At 36.7% G+C, this 18,356-nt stretch overlaps 1 protein-coding gene across 1 annotated transcript in view; it reads left to right on the plus strand.

The window, feature by feature from the left end:
* The first annotated feature begins 3,059 nt into the window (after window positions 1–3,059).
* LOC139152080 (tectonin beta-propeller repeat-containing protein 1-like) overlaps window positions 3,060–18,356 on the plus strand; it is a 43,783-nt gene continuing 28,486 nt past the window's right edge. The window contains exons 1-9 of the mRNA XM_070725170.1: window positions 3,060–3,198; window positions 4,392–4,525; window positions 5,020–5,172; window positions 6,645–6,806; window positions 6,974–7,119; window positions 10,194–10,321; window positions 13,049–13,151; window positions 15,603–15,699; window positions 16,027–16,106. Coding sequence (XP_070581271.1) covers window positions 5,044–5,172; window positions 6,645–6,806; window positions 6,974–7,119; window positions 10,194–10,321; window positions 13,049–13,151; window positions 15,603–15,699; window positions 16,027–16,106 — 845 coding nt within the window. The 5' untranslated portion in view covers window positions 3,060–3,198; window positions 4,392–4,525; window positions 5,020–5,043. The remainder of the gene's footprint in view (window positions 3,199–4,391; window positions 4,526–5,019; window positions 5,173–6,644; window positions 6,807–6,973; window positions 7,120–10,193; window positions 10,322–13,048; window positions 13,152–15,602; window positions 15,700–16,026; window positions 16,107–18,356) is intronic.

Genomic DNA, 18,356 nt, shown 5'->3' on the forward strand with positions numbered 1-18,356 from the left:
TGGAACGGAGGGAATAAAGCTGCATGAAACAGAGAATTTATTTCTCATTGTCACAGACTGCTCAAACTTTGTGTCAAAGTTTCAAACCTTCATAAGTAGACATTTCTTCAAGCTGAAAACATTTAATTTTCCAATATGTTTGACTCCATTAATGTTCATAGTCAATTTGAAAGAATGATTCCATGTTCTATCCAACGTTGTACAGGTACAGATTGGAACTATGTAAGTGCCCCAGACAATTGTGTGTTATCTATGGTGTCTGTAGGAACCAAAGCTGTGTGGGCTACGACCAGAGATGGCAGGGTAAGAAATGAGGAATTATACAATGTTACGTTGTTTGTTTTATCATTCATCAAATGTCTCTTGGAATGTGTGAAATATTCCCAAATAGACAATTGTAAGTTAACCTTTCAATGACTGTTATTATATGTTGAGCCTTTCAGGGCATCAGCACATCAAACAGTTAGTACTTTGGATGGTGCTACAGCTGATGCAGTTAATATTGTTGCCTAAATTCAATAGCTTTTCAAATGTATTTGAGGATCACAGTACTCTTGTATTTTACACTATATTATACCAGTATATTGATGGTGCAAATACAGCGATCTGATTGGTTGAGACGTGAAAAGAACTGTGGTATACTGGTGATATACCACAGCTGGCATGTGCGTGAGCTCTCAGCTTGAATAAAAATCCGATTTTGATGTTCCACGTCAAAATTTCAATATACATGATATATATGCTCGAGCGATAAAGTCTCGTGGTATACCGTCGCTTGGTGTGCTTTATTGCTTAAACATGATGGATACACCAATTGTATAAAGTAGTGCTTAAATAATATCAGAAATTTTATGTTTTATTTCAATTGACAACATATACCGTAGGTTTGGTTTCGCAAAGGATTCAACTCCCTTCAAGCAAACAATGATTCATTTGCTGCTTTAGGAGTAGGATGGGTTGAGATGGTCGGTAATATGTCTCAGGTATCAGTGGGACCAAATGACCAGGTAAGACACTCACTATGCACACTGCCTACTCTGGAGGTTACCTATAATAGTCATCATTAAACTTTCTCAGGTACAGGCAAACTGTAATGTCTGAATGCTGGACTTGTAGAGATTATTACAGAGGGATTCTTGGGAGAAACGCTTGTCAAAAGCTTTGTCAGCAACATTTCAATAATAACTATGCCTGGTCAAGACTACCATTTATGTCATAGATTACACAATAGCATGATTATATATAATGATTGTATGTTTTTTATGATTCATTTAGTCAGTGATGTTGGATATCCATCATTCCAATAATACTACTTTAACTTCTGTAATATCTCATAACGTTAATTTTGACCTCTATTTTGTATAATTTTGTCACTTTCTTTGGCAGATTTCATCCTCTCTCTAAATACCAGTAGTTACAAAGGGTAAAACTGTGAAAAATTATTGTAATTTGATCATTTGATTTGATTATTTATCAAGATCTTTCAAGCTTAGGTCACATATTCATGTTCCTAGCCTAGATTGCTTTACCGTCCGCTTGCCTCCGTACCTCCGTCCCCACTCCCGTCTAGTCTCGTGAGCAGTATTTCGAGCTGGAGTTGTAAAAACTGCTCATTTGAATGTCAATGGTCACCAACTGAGACCATGACGTCACCAGCGTCCCTTCCAAAGTCAATCACTGAAAATGACCCTCTCATGATTGGCCTATGACTTGGTTGGGCAGAGCTAATTAATATGACGTCAAATATGTTAATTGTGTAGACACTGCAGCTCTGCCCAACCAAGTCATAGGCCAATCATGAGAGGGTCATTTTCAGTGATTGACTTTGGAAGGGACGCTGGTGACGTCATGGTCTCAGTTGGTGACCATTGACATTCAAATGAGCAGTTTTTACAACTCCAGCTCGAAATACTGCTCTCGAGACTAGACGGGAGTGGGGACGGAGGTACGGAGGCAAGCGGACGGTAAAGCAATCTAGGCTATCATGTTCCAAGCAAATAACATTACCATACTCATCCCATACTTATCCCACTAAACTGTTTCCTCTTCCATCTTCAGGTTTGGGCTCTTGGCTTTAATGAGGACAAGAATGTATATTTTAGAACTGGTGTAACACCAAGTGAACCATCTGGGAAAGAGTGGAAAGCCATTGAATGCAAAGAAAAAGATATGACTGAGAATTTTTGTAGCAACAGTAGTGCAAGTCTGGCTTCGCTGCTTCATTCTATATCAATGACTGAAATCAATGAACTTCACCAATCAGAATTCACAAAAGGTCTTATTGAATCCATCAGTGATGGTAAACTGCATCCATCTAGTATCCATGGCAACACTGGTGATGATGAATGTGATAATGCTTCACCTGATGTAGCTACACCAGATGGTGATGATGATGAGAATGATGAACCTGAAGAGGTCAGAAAGAAAGTGCAGTTTTTTACAAGTCCAGAAGACGTTAATGAAATTGATGCAACCCATGAAATCATGAAATCCAGAACACGATCAATGCATAAACCATACTGGCAGTCTTCATTTACAGCGTTTGCTAAAGACGACAGTATTACTCAAAAGGAAAACACAGTTGCCAAGGAAACTTTGTCAAGTGGGGATGGATGTAACGTTGAAGAATGCACTCAGCAAATTGAAAGAAACCCTTCTCAGAGTGAAGCAATGCAAAATGAAAACATTAATTCACCATTGGAAACAAATGATGGAAAAGATACTGATCAGGATTCAAATGAATTTGTTGAGAGCACTGAGAGTTTTGATCATTGTGAATCACTGACTAGTGAGTCATCTGATGTGTCAGATACTATCATTGACTTTGTTATGAACTATGATGGAAGCCAAGAGGTGAAGCTCCACACAGGAATGGGTTCTGTATCTTTCAGGAATAGTCGGAGTTCTGGACCAATAGAAGTTGCAAGAGAAGCTCTGGTGAGATCTCGATACAGCATGAACTTAGGGTCTAAGTCCTCCAATCAGAAAGGTGACAATGCTGCAATGGAGCCTGCCAAATCAGCTGAACACTATGCTTGCATTGACAGTTTTTCACCATTCACTGAGTGAACTGTGCAAACATTACTCTAATGGGGAAATAGTTTGGGTATGTGTCAGTGTGGTGGTGGATGTTACGTTGAACCAATGATGGCCCTGAACTGGTTTACAGAACCAAAACATCAAGGCAACAAGTGAAAGGTAAAAGTCTGGGTTTCTGTTAAGTTTGTCATGGTTCCCTTCTCACACTTTATTTAACAATGATATAAAATCAGTTTTTGTGTAGATGTATGACCACACAATTTACTTCAATAACAAGCAAAGTATGTCTAGTTGAAGTAATTGCTTTGCAAAAAACAATGAAGGATCTGGTTAAAAATTGTCTGTATACTTGAATCATAGTTCTGTTTTCTGTACCAATGAAAAATTAAATCATCCATATGTTAAAAAATGCTTGCCTATGGTCAATTAATCACACTTGATGCAAAGACTACATCATAAATTTGTGTGAGACAGAAATTCCCCAACTTTGGTGAAACATTTCATCTTCTTCCATTAGGATATGGCATTACCTCATTGATTTCAACACTTGCAAAACATGTAGTGACACAATTTCTTATTTGCATCAATAACTTATTTTGATTTAATATTATTATTGTTGTAAAATTTACTAAAATGATGTATAACACATTCATCCATGTAAAATACACTGCGAAATTTGTTAACACTGATAGAAGTTATAATTTCAGTTTTATCTCAAACAGCATTATGTAATAATTATTTTAATGTAATCAGTCAAATTAGTAACGTTATCAACTTTCATTCATACCGTAGAAGTGCATGCTACCCAAAATGAGGAAATACAAAATCTGTTCAATTTTGCATTTATTTGCCTGCACCGTATCTCCATTATACTTCATTGTTCATGATATTCCATTTGCAAACTGTAGTGTAGGCAAGAAGACAGCTACTGAGCTGTGAGCATTCATCAAACAAAAATGTATCCTGTATACTGTGCCATTTGATAATACCCATTGTCTATAAACATGTTGATCCTCCACTAATGTTCTCATATCTCCAGTGTATTAGGGGCAAGAGAAAAAATTCCAAAATCATCTGAAAATTAAAGTTATCTTATCTCAAGTACAGGGTACATCTGCAGGTACATGCAGGGAGTTGTGTTTCATCAGCTTGAAGTTAATGCATTCAGTATTTGACAAGTTTTCAAGGCAAAGATATGGAAATAACAATATGCATCAATTTTGACTTTTTTGTGGAGAAAATCACAGCATTGTAATTGCCCAGCAAAGATTTATGGTTTAACTTTAGAAAGCATAATTACTAAAGTATCATTTGAATCAAACTAATACTTTTTTTTTCACATCAATGTTCAGGAAAAACTCTGTCATCTGTGTACAGGAAAAAGATTGCCAAGGGTGAGTGGAGAGAAAAGATTGTAAAACAATTAGAAGAGCGACAGAAAGAAGAAGTTGAAAAATTTTCACAATATGAACACGCTATTCAAAGGGTGAGTTTTAGTACAAATATGAACACTGCTTACATTGCGAGAATGATCAATTACACCAAACTTTCCGCTTAGAATAAGAAGTTGTACCATCACACCTTAATTATCACTGTTACGGAATGTATTTCATGTACTGTCCTCCAAATTTCCTATTCTACGTATGCAGACAAGTCATAACCTTCATTAAATGATACTTGTGTTTCATTACAGTCTTTAAAAGAAGAAAAAACATTGTTTAGATGTGTCATTTTGGATATTTTCAGGTACTGCCAATTGGCTCTAAATTTTAAGTCCAGCCGTACAGTTTTCATTGACAAAATTAAATCTCATAATAAGGTGGTGTAATCTGAGGATTAAACCACTTCAATCCCTTTGTGTCATGTACGTACTTCAGTGCATTCTATAACTGTCTTAAAGCATTGGCCATCATGTCTCAACTGTACATGTATATCTGATGTTGTTGTGATAAGAGTTCTCACTGTTGTCATTTCGTACAGACATCATGGGTGAAGAAAGGTAGAATGGTGTGGTGGAGTGAACACAGACCTCATAAATGGTATGATTGTCATGTTGAGTTAGAACAAGGCGGTAACAAACTACTGGATGAATCGACATTCACCGTTTATTACAGTCATTATGGAAGACAAAAGGTAAACATGATGATAAAAAAACTTTGAGTCAACTATTATCGTGAAAATTTTCCAAGCTTTCTTAAAATTTACAACAGATAAGAGAAAAAATTGGCTTTGATCTGTTCTGTATATGTAGCACTACTGAAGCAGGTTGTGCTAATGCCTATAACTGTTATTGCTGAAATGAATAGCACCATCAACATTACGTGTTCTACAATGTATGTTAGCGTAAGGCTAATGCTAAATTCTAGGAAGCATTACATCTATTCAATTTCAAAGAATATCTTAAAATGGTGTGTGTTTGAAGGCACAACCACAATATATGAAATAATGTGTATAAATATGTGGTATTTTGAATGTTTACTCAAGGGAGACACAGGTAGTACCGTAGTATTACTAGTATACCTTTATTAGATGCCTTGTACATAGAATGTCGCAAGCTCCATAGGAATTCAATGTAACTTAATAATAATAATAATATTTATTTTAAAAAAAACGCCTTCCATGTAAAAAGACATCTCAAGGCGCTGTACAGTACAGTGAGTTGGATAAAATGTTGCTACAATCTAAAAATCTCTAAAAATAGCATTAAAAACTTTCTAAAAATAAATGTGTTTTAAGTCCAGACTTAAAAACATTAAAACTTGTCGAACTACGAAGATTCAATGGAAGCCTATTCCACAGCCGTGGTGCACAGATGGCAAAAGCTCTATCACCGTAAAACTTTGTATTACATACTGGTTGATACAAACTGAATGAATCATTCGTGGTTGACCTAAGGGTTCGACCCGGAGCACGGACACTTAAAAGTTCTTTCAAGTATAACGGGGCCGTATCATGCAGAATCTTGTATGTTAAACATAAAAGCTTGTACTCTATGCGCTTGTGAACTGGAAGCCAATGCAGGTAATGCAATACTGGTTGTATATGAATTGATTTCTTAGCTTTTGAAACAAGACGTGCTGCAGAGTTTTGAATAAGTTGTAATTTCTTAATCTGATACTTTGGAAGACCAAAAAGTAGACTATTACAGTAGTCAAGTCTAGACGTAAACTTGTCGATGATGTCTCAGGCCACTTAGTTATCATTTGACTAAAATTGACCCAAAACTATTTCCAACTTGACAGCTATGGAATTAAAAAATATTCAAATTACATGTTTTACAATAGGAAATACTGTTTTTTACAATGCTTAACATTTGGTAAACCATATAAAAGTGAAAATTTTTGATTATTTAACAGATATTCATTTTTTGTGGAAATAAACAATATGGTCGTCATTTGTGTGTAACCCAAAAATTTTGTGTGAAAACTATGTGAGAGAAGCATGTTATAAAAACATAGCCTAAACAAGGGACTATGTGCCCTGGAGTCAGGAGACCAGCTGCCTTCCTCATGTCAGGCAAACGGTCACTTACCCTCAGGTAGAGTACATTAATGTATAGTTGCAATGTATATGTATGATAATGTGTGACCTTTGACCCTACCCAGCATGTACAGCTTCCACTGAGTAGTGTCACTTGTGTTCAACATGTGACATGCCCTGGCCAACGGAAAAATAAACCAACATTTGCCCTGATAACTGCAGAAAGAACAACAAAGCGAAAACCTCTGAGAGTAGCTGCTAACTCATATGAAGAAATGGAAGATTGGGTAAGTACAAAACCTTCTAAGAATTTGTCTTGATCTTTTCAGAGTGACTGTTATTTGAAAAAGCCTTAGAATGGATGAAAATATCAGTGATGACAATCACCATATTTAAACAAAACATGAAGACAGCAAGCATTTACTGCGATCTGCTATCTCTGTTTATCAATCAGATATCTGCCATTGCCATGAGATGCCGAGATTTGCAAGGACTTTGTAGAGCGCCATCAAACCAAGCAGTCTGGTCCACCACTGTACATGGGGATATCTTTTATCATGAACCACTGCCTGTTGTTGATACAATGCCTTGTAATCAAATGTGAGTAAATCTTATGGTTTTCCTTGCGTGGTTAACATTTACAGAATTGTTTTCGGTATCACAGTCGAAGAAATTGACAAGGATTTATCTATCCATAGTAACATGGAAATCAATTATTAAAGATATCGTGTATAAAAGAGAAAATACTGGATTGAATGGCAAGCATGAGCAGAGTTGCGAACTCGATTTCTTTTCTATTCTGCACACTTGGATTTGTCTGGATTTTTTTATTTTTTCATTATGTGTCTCCCTCAGTTTTAACAGTTCCTCCATCCTCCATCACTGTGGTTTAAATGACCTGAAATTTTCTCTAACTTTGAGTTAACACAATGTTCAAAATATAATGAACTCACCAATAGTTTGCATGTCCAGTTAGCTGTAACCTGTCAGGGTACAGAAACCCAGTGATAATCTTTGATCAAAACTGATTGACAGTACCAGTGTGCATTTCATTGCCTCTCTCCATAAATTGGATGACAATTTTTAGCTACTATAGATCATAGTCTATAGAAGCTATTGGGATGGGTATCCGTCCGGCGTCAGTCTGTATGTATGTATGTATGTATGTATGTATGTATGTATGTATGTATGTATGTACATGTATGTCCGTTTGTGAGGCGTCCGTCCACTCAAATATCTTGAGAACCATAGTACTTACTGATTTGATATTTGTTGTATAGATGAAAAATATGATTATAAACTCTTTTTTTTAATTTTTTGATATTGTCGAAAATATGCAAATTAGAGCCAAAAAAGGCGTTTTTGGTAAAAAATCTTCTTCTTCATAACCGCTGGTCAGACAGCTTTGTTATGTGGTATACAGGTCCCTAGGGATAACCCAACTGAGATTTGTTAAAATTGTGATGAAATATGCAAATCTGTATTTTTTCGTCATTTTTGGTCAAAACTTTATTTCATGAAAACCGCCCGTCTGACAGCTTTGATATTTGCTATACAGGTTCCTGCAGATGAAATATGATATATTGAATATATGACGAAATTTGCAATTTTGTATTTTTGGTGCAATTTTTGCCATTTTTGGTCAAAAAATGTGTTTCTCAAAAACTACTCATCTGATGCCTTTGATATTTGGTATAGAGGTTCATAGGGGTTGTCTTAGTGTGATATATTGAAATTTGATGAAATCTTCAATTTTTGTATTTTTGGGTCAATTTTTGCCATTTTCGGTCAAAATATTTGTTTCTCAAAAGTTATTCATCTGATAGCTTTGTTTTTTGGTATACAGGTTCCTAGGTTTCATCTTAATATAATATATTGAAATTATGATGAAATCTTCAATTTTGTATTTTTGCAGCTAATTTTGCCATTTTTGGTCAGGCCATCCTGAAATGAGCTATCAAAGATTTCCACCTTCTTCATCAATACATGTGTCACTTTTTATTCTCTACATAACACAGCAGAGCTCTGTCAACTGTTGGGCAGCCTTAATATTTGGTTTACAGGTCCCTAGGATGACCTTAGTGAGATAATTTCATACAGTCAGGAAACACTTAATTTTGTATCCATGTCTACAGTAGCTTCAGGGACTTTGGCCCTATGTTTGTATTTTTGGGTCAATTTTTGCCATGTTTGGTCAAAATCTTTGTTTCTCAAAAGTTACTTATCTGATAGCTTTAAAATTGGTATACAGGTTCCCAGGTTTCATCTTAATATAATATATTGAAATTATGATGAAATCTTCAATTTTGTATTTTTGCAGCTAATTTTGCCATTTTTGGTCAGGCCATCCTGAAATGAGCTATCAAAGATATCCACCTTCTTCATCAATTCATGTGTCACAAAAAGTTATCCTCTACATAATACAGCGGAGTTTTGTCGACTGTTACGTCGCTTGTTTTTTCAAAACCTTTTGTCAGACAGCTTTAATATTAGGTATACAGGTCTCTAGGATTACCTTAGTGAGATAATTTCATACAGTCAGGAGATACTTAATTTTGTATCCATGTCTATAGTAGCTTCAGGGACTTTGGCCCTATGTTTCCACTCCTGCTTTCATTTCTCTACTTCATGATATCAGTAAAATTCTGTGGTGTGTGAAAAAGTTGGTTGTTGTGACTTTTCTTCATCGAGAATAATGAAGGAACAAGAACATCAAAAACATGGTCAGGGAATATTTATCTTCCTTAAAGGGACAAAGTCGGCCATTTTTCATGAATTTTTGTTAGATACGAGATACCACTGATATTGTTTGACATGTTGAAAGATACTGAATGAATGGGTGACCATTCATATATTCGACCCCAGTTTTCGAAAAATTAAATGAAAACATCGTGAAAATGAACTAATTGTCATGACCATTAATTCATTTTCGCGTTGGTTTCATGTATCGTGTCTAAAACCAGGATTGAATATATGCATGGTCACCCATGTATTTAATATCTTTCGACATGTCAAACAATATATTAAAGGAGTATCTCGTATCAAACAAAAATTTGTGAAAAATGGCCAACTTTGTCCCTTTAAGGGAGTTCAATTTTATAGTACACACATGTCACAGGATCATAAAAAATGTCAGTTTTGTAATTTGTAGAAATGTATAAATTCATCTTATGTTATGTTTGTGGAGAAGTACTTCTGATGCGAATTAACAATAATATTGCTCTGAGTCTGATGTAGTTATATAACAGCTTACACATGAAACTTGCAATGTGTTCAGAATTTTTATTCAGCATAACATTTAGCCGTATCCTGCCAAGTTCATATGTCACCATCAGGTCAAGTTCGTCAAAACCAGTTAGGCATACCATGCCCCTTATGTTGCATTTTAACAAAGACCTGAACATTTGGAGGCCTCTGAAAACAGATACTGTAAACATGATTTTCACTGGCTTAACCCACTGTAATATATCACGCCAAGTAGCCGAAAATTCAGATGAATTTTGGCCCAATGCTACTTTTACTGACTTAGAAGATGAAGAAGTGACAGATCTTACATGATTAAGGTTTGACAGTTTACTTTATTGTCCAAACTTGTGGTATATTACACTCAATGTCAGTGTTTAAGTGTCAACATGTTAGTCACCCTGTATGACAAAGACTTCTTGTGTTTACAGGTACTGGCATCAAATTGGTGGTCACCTATTGATAACTGAGACTTGCCCTGCAGGAGTTGTGTGGGGTATAGGACATGACAACACTGTATGGATCTACACTGGAGGATATGGAGGAGGTCCTTTCAAAGGTGTGTATTCCATGTCACTAAAAGAGAAAAACACTGATCCAAGAAACTCATCATATCTACCCAGGTATCAGTGATATTCACAGCATTGCTCTGAGTTTATCTCTATTATTGTCAGTGTTTCCGCTGCCCGCTCGCCAAATCGCAAATGTGAGAAAAAGTAGCGTTTGGCGAGAAGATTTTGGCAAAAGTTAGCCAAACTTGCGAATCGAAAATTGCACTATGACGTCATCACTTTGTCTGTCCGCGCGCACATGTCCTGCAGTCAACTTGAGACGTAATGCTTCGCATCCCTGACCTTATGCGTCAGGAGATCCTATTTGTAACACATACAGTATGAATAAAATTGTAACGAAATAACTCACAAATCAATAGTACCGCATGTATATCATGACTAGTTGACTAAAATGTTGCGAAGTTTTGGTTTGACTACGCGCAATGTGTGCCTACAGATAACTCCGTGCAGTGACAGCCATGTCATCGACACTGAATTGAAGGATCGTAGTGACGGTGAAACTAAGCAAAAACGGCAAACTTTCCTTTTTGACTTTGGCTGCTCCACCAATATGGGGGGGGAACCACCCCCACAACACACATTCTAAGTGCAAGTAAAGCTATGAAATGGAAAGAAAAATTATGATCAATGTAGGAAAGTCGACCGTGAATTTGGAAAGGAAGGTACGTGAATTGGAAGGAAGGTAGCGGCATGCATGGTCAAAAGCATACGCATGGCATTTTTTAGAACGTAGAGCGAGTAAGGCACTCCTGAATAGCGAAAATGTTCGTGGTGTATTGCTGCCAACAAGAAAATACCTTTACTGGCGTTAGAAACTTGAGTGAATTGCGCGACAATTTTCAGTGTATCACGGACCGCGGTGTATTGTGACGTGACATCGTATTCACTTTCAGAGAACTTCTCTGAGAAGCGCTCACTTGTCCGCCGAGTGGGCCTAGTTCCGCGTTCACATCGTGCAAAATAAATATGCAAAGTCTTGTCGCGATATTTGAGCATTTAACTTGATCGTCAGTGAAACAAAAAGATGTTTCTCCATATCAAAAGGGTATGTATTCGATATTTTACGGTTCTGTTTACTACTAGACGTGAACATTTGGATTTATGATCTGTGATTTCCGCGATCTGTGAATACACACTGACGACTTTGATGATGACCCCTGACCCAAGCGCCATTGATACGCTGTGCGCTGTCCGAGCTTCGCTTGCTAAACTTCAAGCGTAAAGCAAATGTATTGGAAGTCTAAAAAAATGCACAAATTTCTCAAGTCTGAGAGTATTTTACTTTCGAAATGCTACGAGAATGGATATCTGATTCGTTTGAAAAAACTAGTATGCTGAACCAGGTTTTGTGCAATTGTCTGTAGCGATATGTACTGTACAGTATCACACGATACGATAGCGATTTCAGGTTTGTTACTGAATATACTTTGGACAAGTGTCGCTTGAAATTCGGACAAATTTTATGTTGTATGCATGGCTGATGTTGGCACCTTGTAATCTGAACCATAAATTGGTGTTACTTTTAGTATCCATAGTAGCACTAACAGGGTTTATTTCCGTCATTCTTACGGAAAATGCAGACAAATATTTATTTTTGCATATTAATGAGAAAGAAATGACGTCATTTGTGATCAGTGGTATCGGCTTGGCTAATTGAATATCTGGTTTGGCGAATAATTTTTTAGGGCTTCTAGCCAAATTTGCTACAAGATTTTGGAACCCAGGGGAAACACTGATTGTGTTCATAAATTTACACTGAGCTAAGGTTTTTAGCAAAGAAATCAGAAATGAAATCACCACAATATTGCTGTCTCAGTACATGTACGTTTTACATATATGTGTATGTATTTGCGTAACTATGTATGTACACATGATAAAATCACATGTACATACCTACAGTAACATGCTTATTAGGGACTTAAAGGCGGAGCCTCCCTTTAAAAGGACGCGAAGCTATGGCGGCGTTCATTGTGTAAGTGGACACCAAACAGGCAACACGCGGGCACATGCTCCAGAAAATGCCACTTTTTAGTTTTCCCTGGCCGCAAAAACGCAGACAGACTGCCAAGCGGTCAGCGCGAAGTTGCTGCCGATCGAACTCTGTGGTTATATTCAAAGCTAACGCGACTGGAAGACAATTTTTTAGGAAATTCGAGCGTTTGTGGTGGGGAATCAATGACCGTTGGCGATTTGAACCGACCGTCAATCAAACGCTTGTATAAACTCTGTTTGCAGGATTAGCAAAGGGTGACAAAAGGTTGAGATCAGTGTAGATCAGTTTGAGTAATTAATGTTATAGAAATCAAACATCGTACTGGCCAAGTGTTTGACTGGGAGGAGAACTCCACTAATGCGAGAACCTGGGATTGAAAAGTGCGGCTTTAACCCTGTTTGAAATGGCCCAGGATCAGGATTAACTGAGGTGTTAAGAAGATTATGAGGCGTTTCTGTCTTTTGTCTTCTTTGAAATTGCATCATTATATAAATATGTTGCTAGATTTTTGGATTAAGTCCGCAGGGGGGTTTAAGCAATGGTGAAGTATACTTTAAACTTGATCATTGTCACAATGTGACTTGCTGTTGCAAAATTTTTTGTTGGCAATATTATATTTTTCAACAAATTCCTGTTGTGTGAGACCAGATGGGAAAGTTCACTGATCAAGCTTCCTGTCTTTATTCCTTGATTTTCATACACAAATGGATTCTCTTTACAGGTATTGTGAGTAGTACAAGAGGCATTCACAAGCAAACAGATCACAAGGAGTTGGCCATGTATCAAACACAACGCTGGAACCCAATTCATGGCTTCACAGACAGGTAGTGAAACATTTGTATTAAACATCTAAAGCAGTGTTCATTCTAGGATGTAAGAACAGGGGGCCAAAGTGGGCCCCTACTCCTTTCCCAAGGGGGCCATTTTAGAAAATCGGGGGCCGTCGTCAACACACATGTAAAACCCTTGAATTTTCTGCATAAAATATTATAGCCTATCAAGTCAAGAAAAGGAGAATACAAGAGATCAGGCCCCCAGTAACAAACCAAACCTTCTGCAAAGTTGTCCCCTGTACGTACGCAACGGGCCCAACCATGGCAACAGCGAACTAACCTTTTGGTTTGATTCGTTTACGTAACTTATGTGATGAATTATTGATATGTCGGACTGGAACAACTGTACAAATTGCTAAGAACTGTGATTTGAATGTGGAGACGATCATGATCAAAGCTTAGTGCATCGATAGTGGTGCCCGATTTGCATGCATCGACAATTACTCATACACTGATACAGCATGAGAGAGTAACCCATACGACCTAAATAAAGTGATCGATACATCAACTTTTAAAATAACTTGTATGTATTAGCAAATTTACAATCATTGGTTCTGACCAAATTTAAGGGTTTAACACATTGGTGTTGTTCTATGCATAGAACTGGCTATTCACAAAAACAAGATACATGTATGTCCGACGTAAAATGTTGCTCTTCAAAACGATCATCTCGCCCAGCATTGATGCTTTCCTTGCAGTGTTCAACGTTTTGTTTGTATGGACTGTAGACGTTTCAGACGCTTTAATTTAAGGGACTGCCTGATCATCTTTTTCTAAAAGAGGGGTTCATCAACTACATGTATACTGGGTGTTAAAAATCCGAGTGGCAACTTGCCATTTGCTATTTAGCAGCGGCTGGTGATGTTGTTTACATTCATCTTCCATGCCACGTGCCCATGGCTCCAATACACTGTTGCCCCAACATCAGTCCTTTCTACCCAGCTTCCTATGCACCACTGTATATGTTGTACTGGGTAATACAACCCTTTTCAGAATTAGAGCGCGAAGCCACTGCAGTGAACTGCAATAAAACTGCTTACACTAATTAGTTTCAGCTGTAGCCGTGGCCACTTTGGTGTTGAACAAGGCTACTTGATAAAGACCAAAAAGTCTGCTTGTACAAAGGCAAAACTAGCTCTGTCTGAGGCTCGAGTTGTAAATGAGAGTTTACGATTGGCACCCTGTGTTCAAGATTAAGATACAATGTAACATTACCATGCACCGGTCCATGTACAAATCTTTTTTATTTCAACTTCCCCAGACAAACTGTCTGCATGGGACATACAATGTTGTCGACTTTGCCAGCTGGCTACAGCTGAAACTAATTAGTGTGAGCAGTTTATTGCAGTTCACTGCAGTGGCTTCGTGCTCTAATTCTGAAAAGGGTAGTAAAAGAGACAAAGTCAGCCATTTTTCATGAAGTTTGTTTGATACAAGATACTATTATATTGTTTGACATGTTGAAAGATACTGAATGAATGGGTGACCATGCATAAATTCCACCCGGGCCCCGGTTTTAAACACGATCAGTGAAACTATCACGAATTCAAAATGAATTAATGGTCATGACCATTAGTTCATTTTCGTGATGGTTTTCGTTTATTGTGTCTAAAACTGGGGTCTAATATACGCATGGTCACCCATTCATTCAGTATCTTTCAACACATCACAAAATATGAGTAGTATGTCGCATCAAACATATTCATGAAAAATGGCAGACTTTGTCCCCTCAATTACATAGGTTGATGGGTAACTCAGGTGATGACCTTCGGGGTGCCCATCTTCACTACACAAATGTCAATCTGATTAAAATCAGATGTAGAGTACGGCGATGTCTACAGTTACATGATATTCTCTTGCTGTCACCTCTAACTACGCGACAGCAAGGGAATACTGCGTACACGTAAGTAGACGTCACCGTATTCTACATCTGATTTGAATCAGATTGCACAAATGTATGAACTACGTGAACTTTGCGTGACCGACCAATTCATAAAATGTTGCACCCATAGTGGTGCATCAAATGTGAAATGAGGGCCATTTGAGATTTAATTGTGCAATGGGATGTCCTAGAATTAACTCTGCTAAAGCAAGTATTTCCTTTATAAATACCAATAGGTACAAGTTATATGTGTGCATATTTCATCTTGCATAACATGACAATTAGGATTTGAAGTCAGACTGTTACCTGTTTGTGCAAAAAAAAATAGTACAATATTGGAGTGACTTAATTGTTGTCATCTGTGGTTGTAAATATTTCATCTTTACACCACACCCTGAAAAGCTCTCACTGATTGAAAGTAATTTAGTCCATGTTTATTTTGTAACAAAGAGTGTTTATCTTTCATTACACTTGATGTAATCCCATTCCAAAAATTAGTTCACTGCCAACATCACAATCATCTTGAGAAGTTCTCAGATCACTTTCCTTACAATTTCTAGAGGACTGATCAGACACATGTTCCATCGTAATGAAGACACATCATCTCTACAAGATAATTCACAACAAGTACAGCTACCATCCCCACACTGGCAATGGGTGAGTCAAGATGTTTCCCATTAATGGGTCATTTCCATGTACAATCTGCTGTGTAAATGTGTTTGTACTCATACCATGCTTTGATCTCCATGGCACAGAATTCAAGTGTTAGCGCTTCATGAACTATACAATATGTTACGAAGGGTCATGGTCAGAAAAATTGTAACAGCGTAGCTGGTGTATGGAATCATTCCTTTTAAGAGTAAGGATTTAGCCATGCAGTTTTGACTGTGATGTCTACGCTAGGTGACTGGGTGGTGCATGTCATGAGTTTTAATTTGGATCAAGATTTTACTGGATCAAGCAAAACTATTTGATGTCTTTCAGGTTGATGAATGGTCAGTGGATTACACATTGGAAGGTGGAACTGATAAAGAAGGATGGCAATATGCAAATGATTTCCCAGGGTTGGTATCCCATCAGTCATTTAACTCAATGTTCCATGACCTGTACCTTGACTTTTGCCAAGTTGTGATTAGACTTGCCAGCCAAAGCCATATTCTCGGGTCAGTCACAATCAGGGTGCGCTAGATGATTTTCATTTGTTATGGACATATATCTGCTATTCAGACTGATATTATATTGCTTATTTGTTTCTAATAAATAGTAATAGTTGTATCTAACTTGGTCACATAAAGAAATATTGCATATATCGTGCAGGTTTGGTTGTACATCCACAAAAATGCCTTTAAAAACTGTAAAAAGTAGCGTTATGCTGTTTCACTTCAAAATGTACTTAATTTCAAAATGTTTTTTGGAACACAGTGTTAAAATTGTGGAATTTTTAGCTTACATATGTTATTGCAGAATCCTAATCTTTCTTTGACAAGTTATTTCATGTGATTATGTGCATCGGAACAGAAACTGTGGTATTTTTACCAAAACTGTAACATCGTTATGTTTTTTGTGTTTTATGACCATAAGTACATATACCTTTACTTTTTATGTAGAAAAATGGGTAAAATATTGTAATATTGAATTTAATTCCAACCTCAACATCCATGGCAAGCAGTTTATACACCAAAATTAAAATAAAATTGCATATTGTATTGTTTTGTGAATAAATGAAAATGGAGATTGTTGTGGTCGGAATTTCTTGTAGCGTCCGTGACACACTCATATCTTAAGGACAACAGGAGTTATAAAAATCTGATGTTACAGGCCTAAGTGTCAATAGGTGCCTACCTTAAATAAACAAATTATATAATTACTGTCCCTTGCATTCACTATTAATATTCCAAAAATATGGAAATGTAGCATCCGTGACGGTGTAGCGTCCGTGACGGTGTTTACTACATAGTCATAATTAATAACTATATTTAAAACATTTTAAAGCAGTTAATCCACTGAAACATAAATACTAGTGTGTATTGGTGTACATACATGGAGTTGTGTTACAAAATGTCTTCAAGCATAAAACTGTAAATTTGCACAAATTGATTTTTTAAAAAGTAATAAAACACTCAAAAATTTATGTTGAGCCTCAACTGTAACACTTAGATTGGTGTTTTTTAAGAATACAGTAATTATATTGAATATGTTATTAGAATTCTAGTGAAAAGAACAATGTATTCTGTGCTCTATATGCATTTATTATTGTGTATTCCATTTCAATTCATTATGTCACGGATGCTACAATAAAATGCAAACATTGTTTTGCAGATTATAAGTCAATCTGAATGTGAAATAACCACCACATTTTATTGTTTTGTTATCACATTTGAATTTTAAAAAATCAGGGGTAAGAAATGACATTTGTGTTAACTCTGTCTCCACCACTTTCACATATTATGAAGGCAGAGAGTACGAATTTAAAGTTGGCATCATCCTCATCCTCATCCTCAGGTACCTTTCTAGCTGACGCTAAAATGACGCTACTCAGCATCAGCTTCAGCGTCGTATCCAAAGATTGCCGAAGTTACGCTACCCGATGATGGATAAATGATAAAATTCGCCTATAACTTAAGAAAATAAAAACTCCATTCTTTCTCAACTTTCTTTTGAATCCTAAAACTGGTTTGCAGGTAATATTTTATCGTTTGAATATCTCATATGGAATAGTTTTTTGGAAATGTTCGTAATTTTCAGTCCATTGATCCGCGGATGTGTTTGTTGGTATCCTCTTAACTCTTGCGTTAAGATTTTCCAAAGATTGGTGCAAAAAAAGTAGACATGGTCCGAAATGTGTAAAAATCGCCACCATGAGAGGTGATATGAAAGCCCTAATTATTCAAAAGACATATAAAACAATTAACTTGTATAACTATGACTTGAGGCCTGAAAAGTCAATGTATTAAACATAAAACCTTTGAACTTTAAGGAAATTAAGGGCTAAGAATGTTGCATTATAACTACAACGTGAGAAATGGATATTGAGAGGAGAGGTAACTAAATATTATGAAATGCAAATCCCACTGTGTTTTAATCAACATTTACAGTGATATGAAACTTGGAGCACATTTTTAAAGACATTTTTAACTTATCATTCCATCAGATGCATTTGGGAATAATCGGATCTGACGCCGGTGGAGCTGACGCTGTAGCGTCATCCTCATCCTCATTTTTGTGTGACCCCTGAGGCTGAGGATGAGGATGAGTATGACGCCAACTTTACGCTCGTCAGAGAGTACAGATATATTATACAACAGAGGTCAAAG

This window comes from Ptychodera flava, chromosome 15 (genome assembly GCF_041260155.1).
Source record: "Ptychodera flava strain L36383 chromosome 15, AS_Pfla_20210202, whole genome shotgun sequence".
Taxonomy (NCBI): Eukaryota; Metazoa; Hemichordata; class Enteropneusta; family Ptychoderidae; genus Ptychodera; species Ptychodera flava.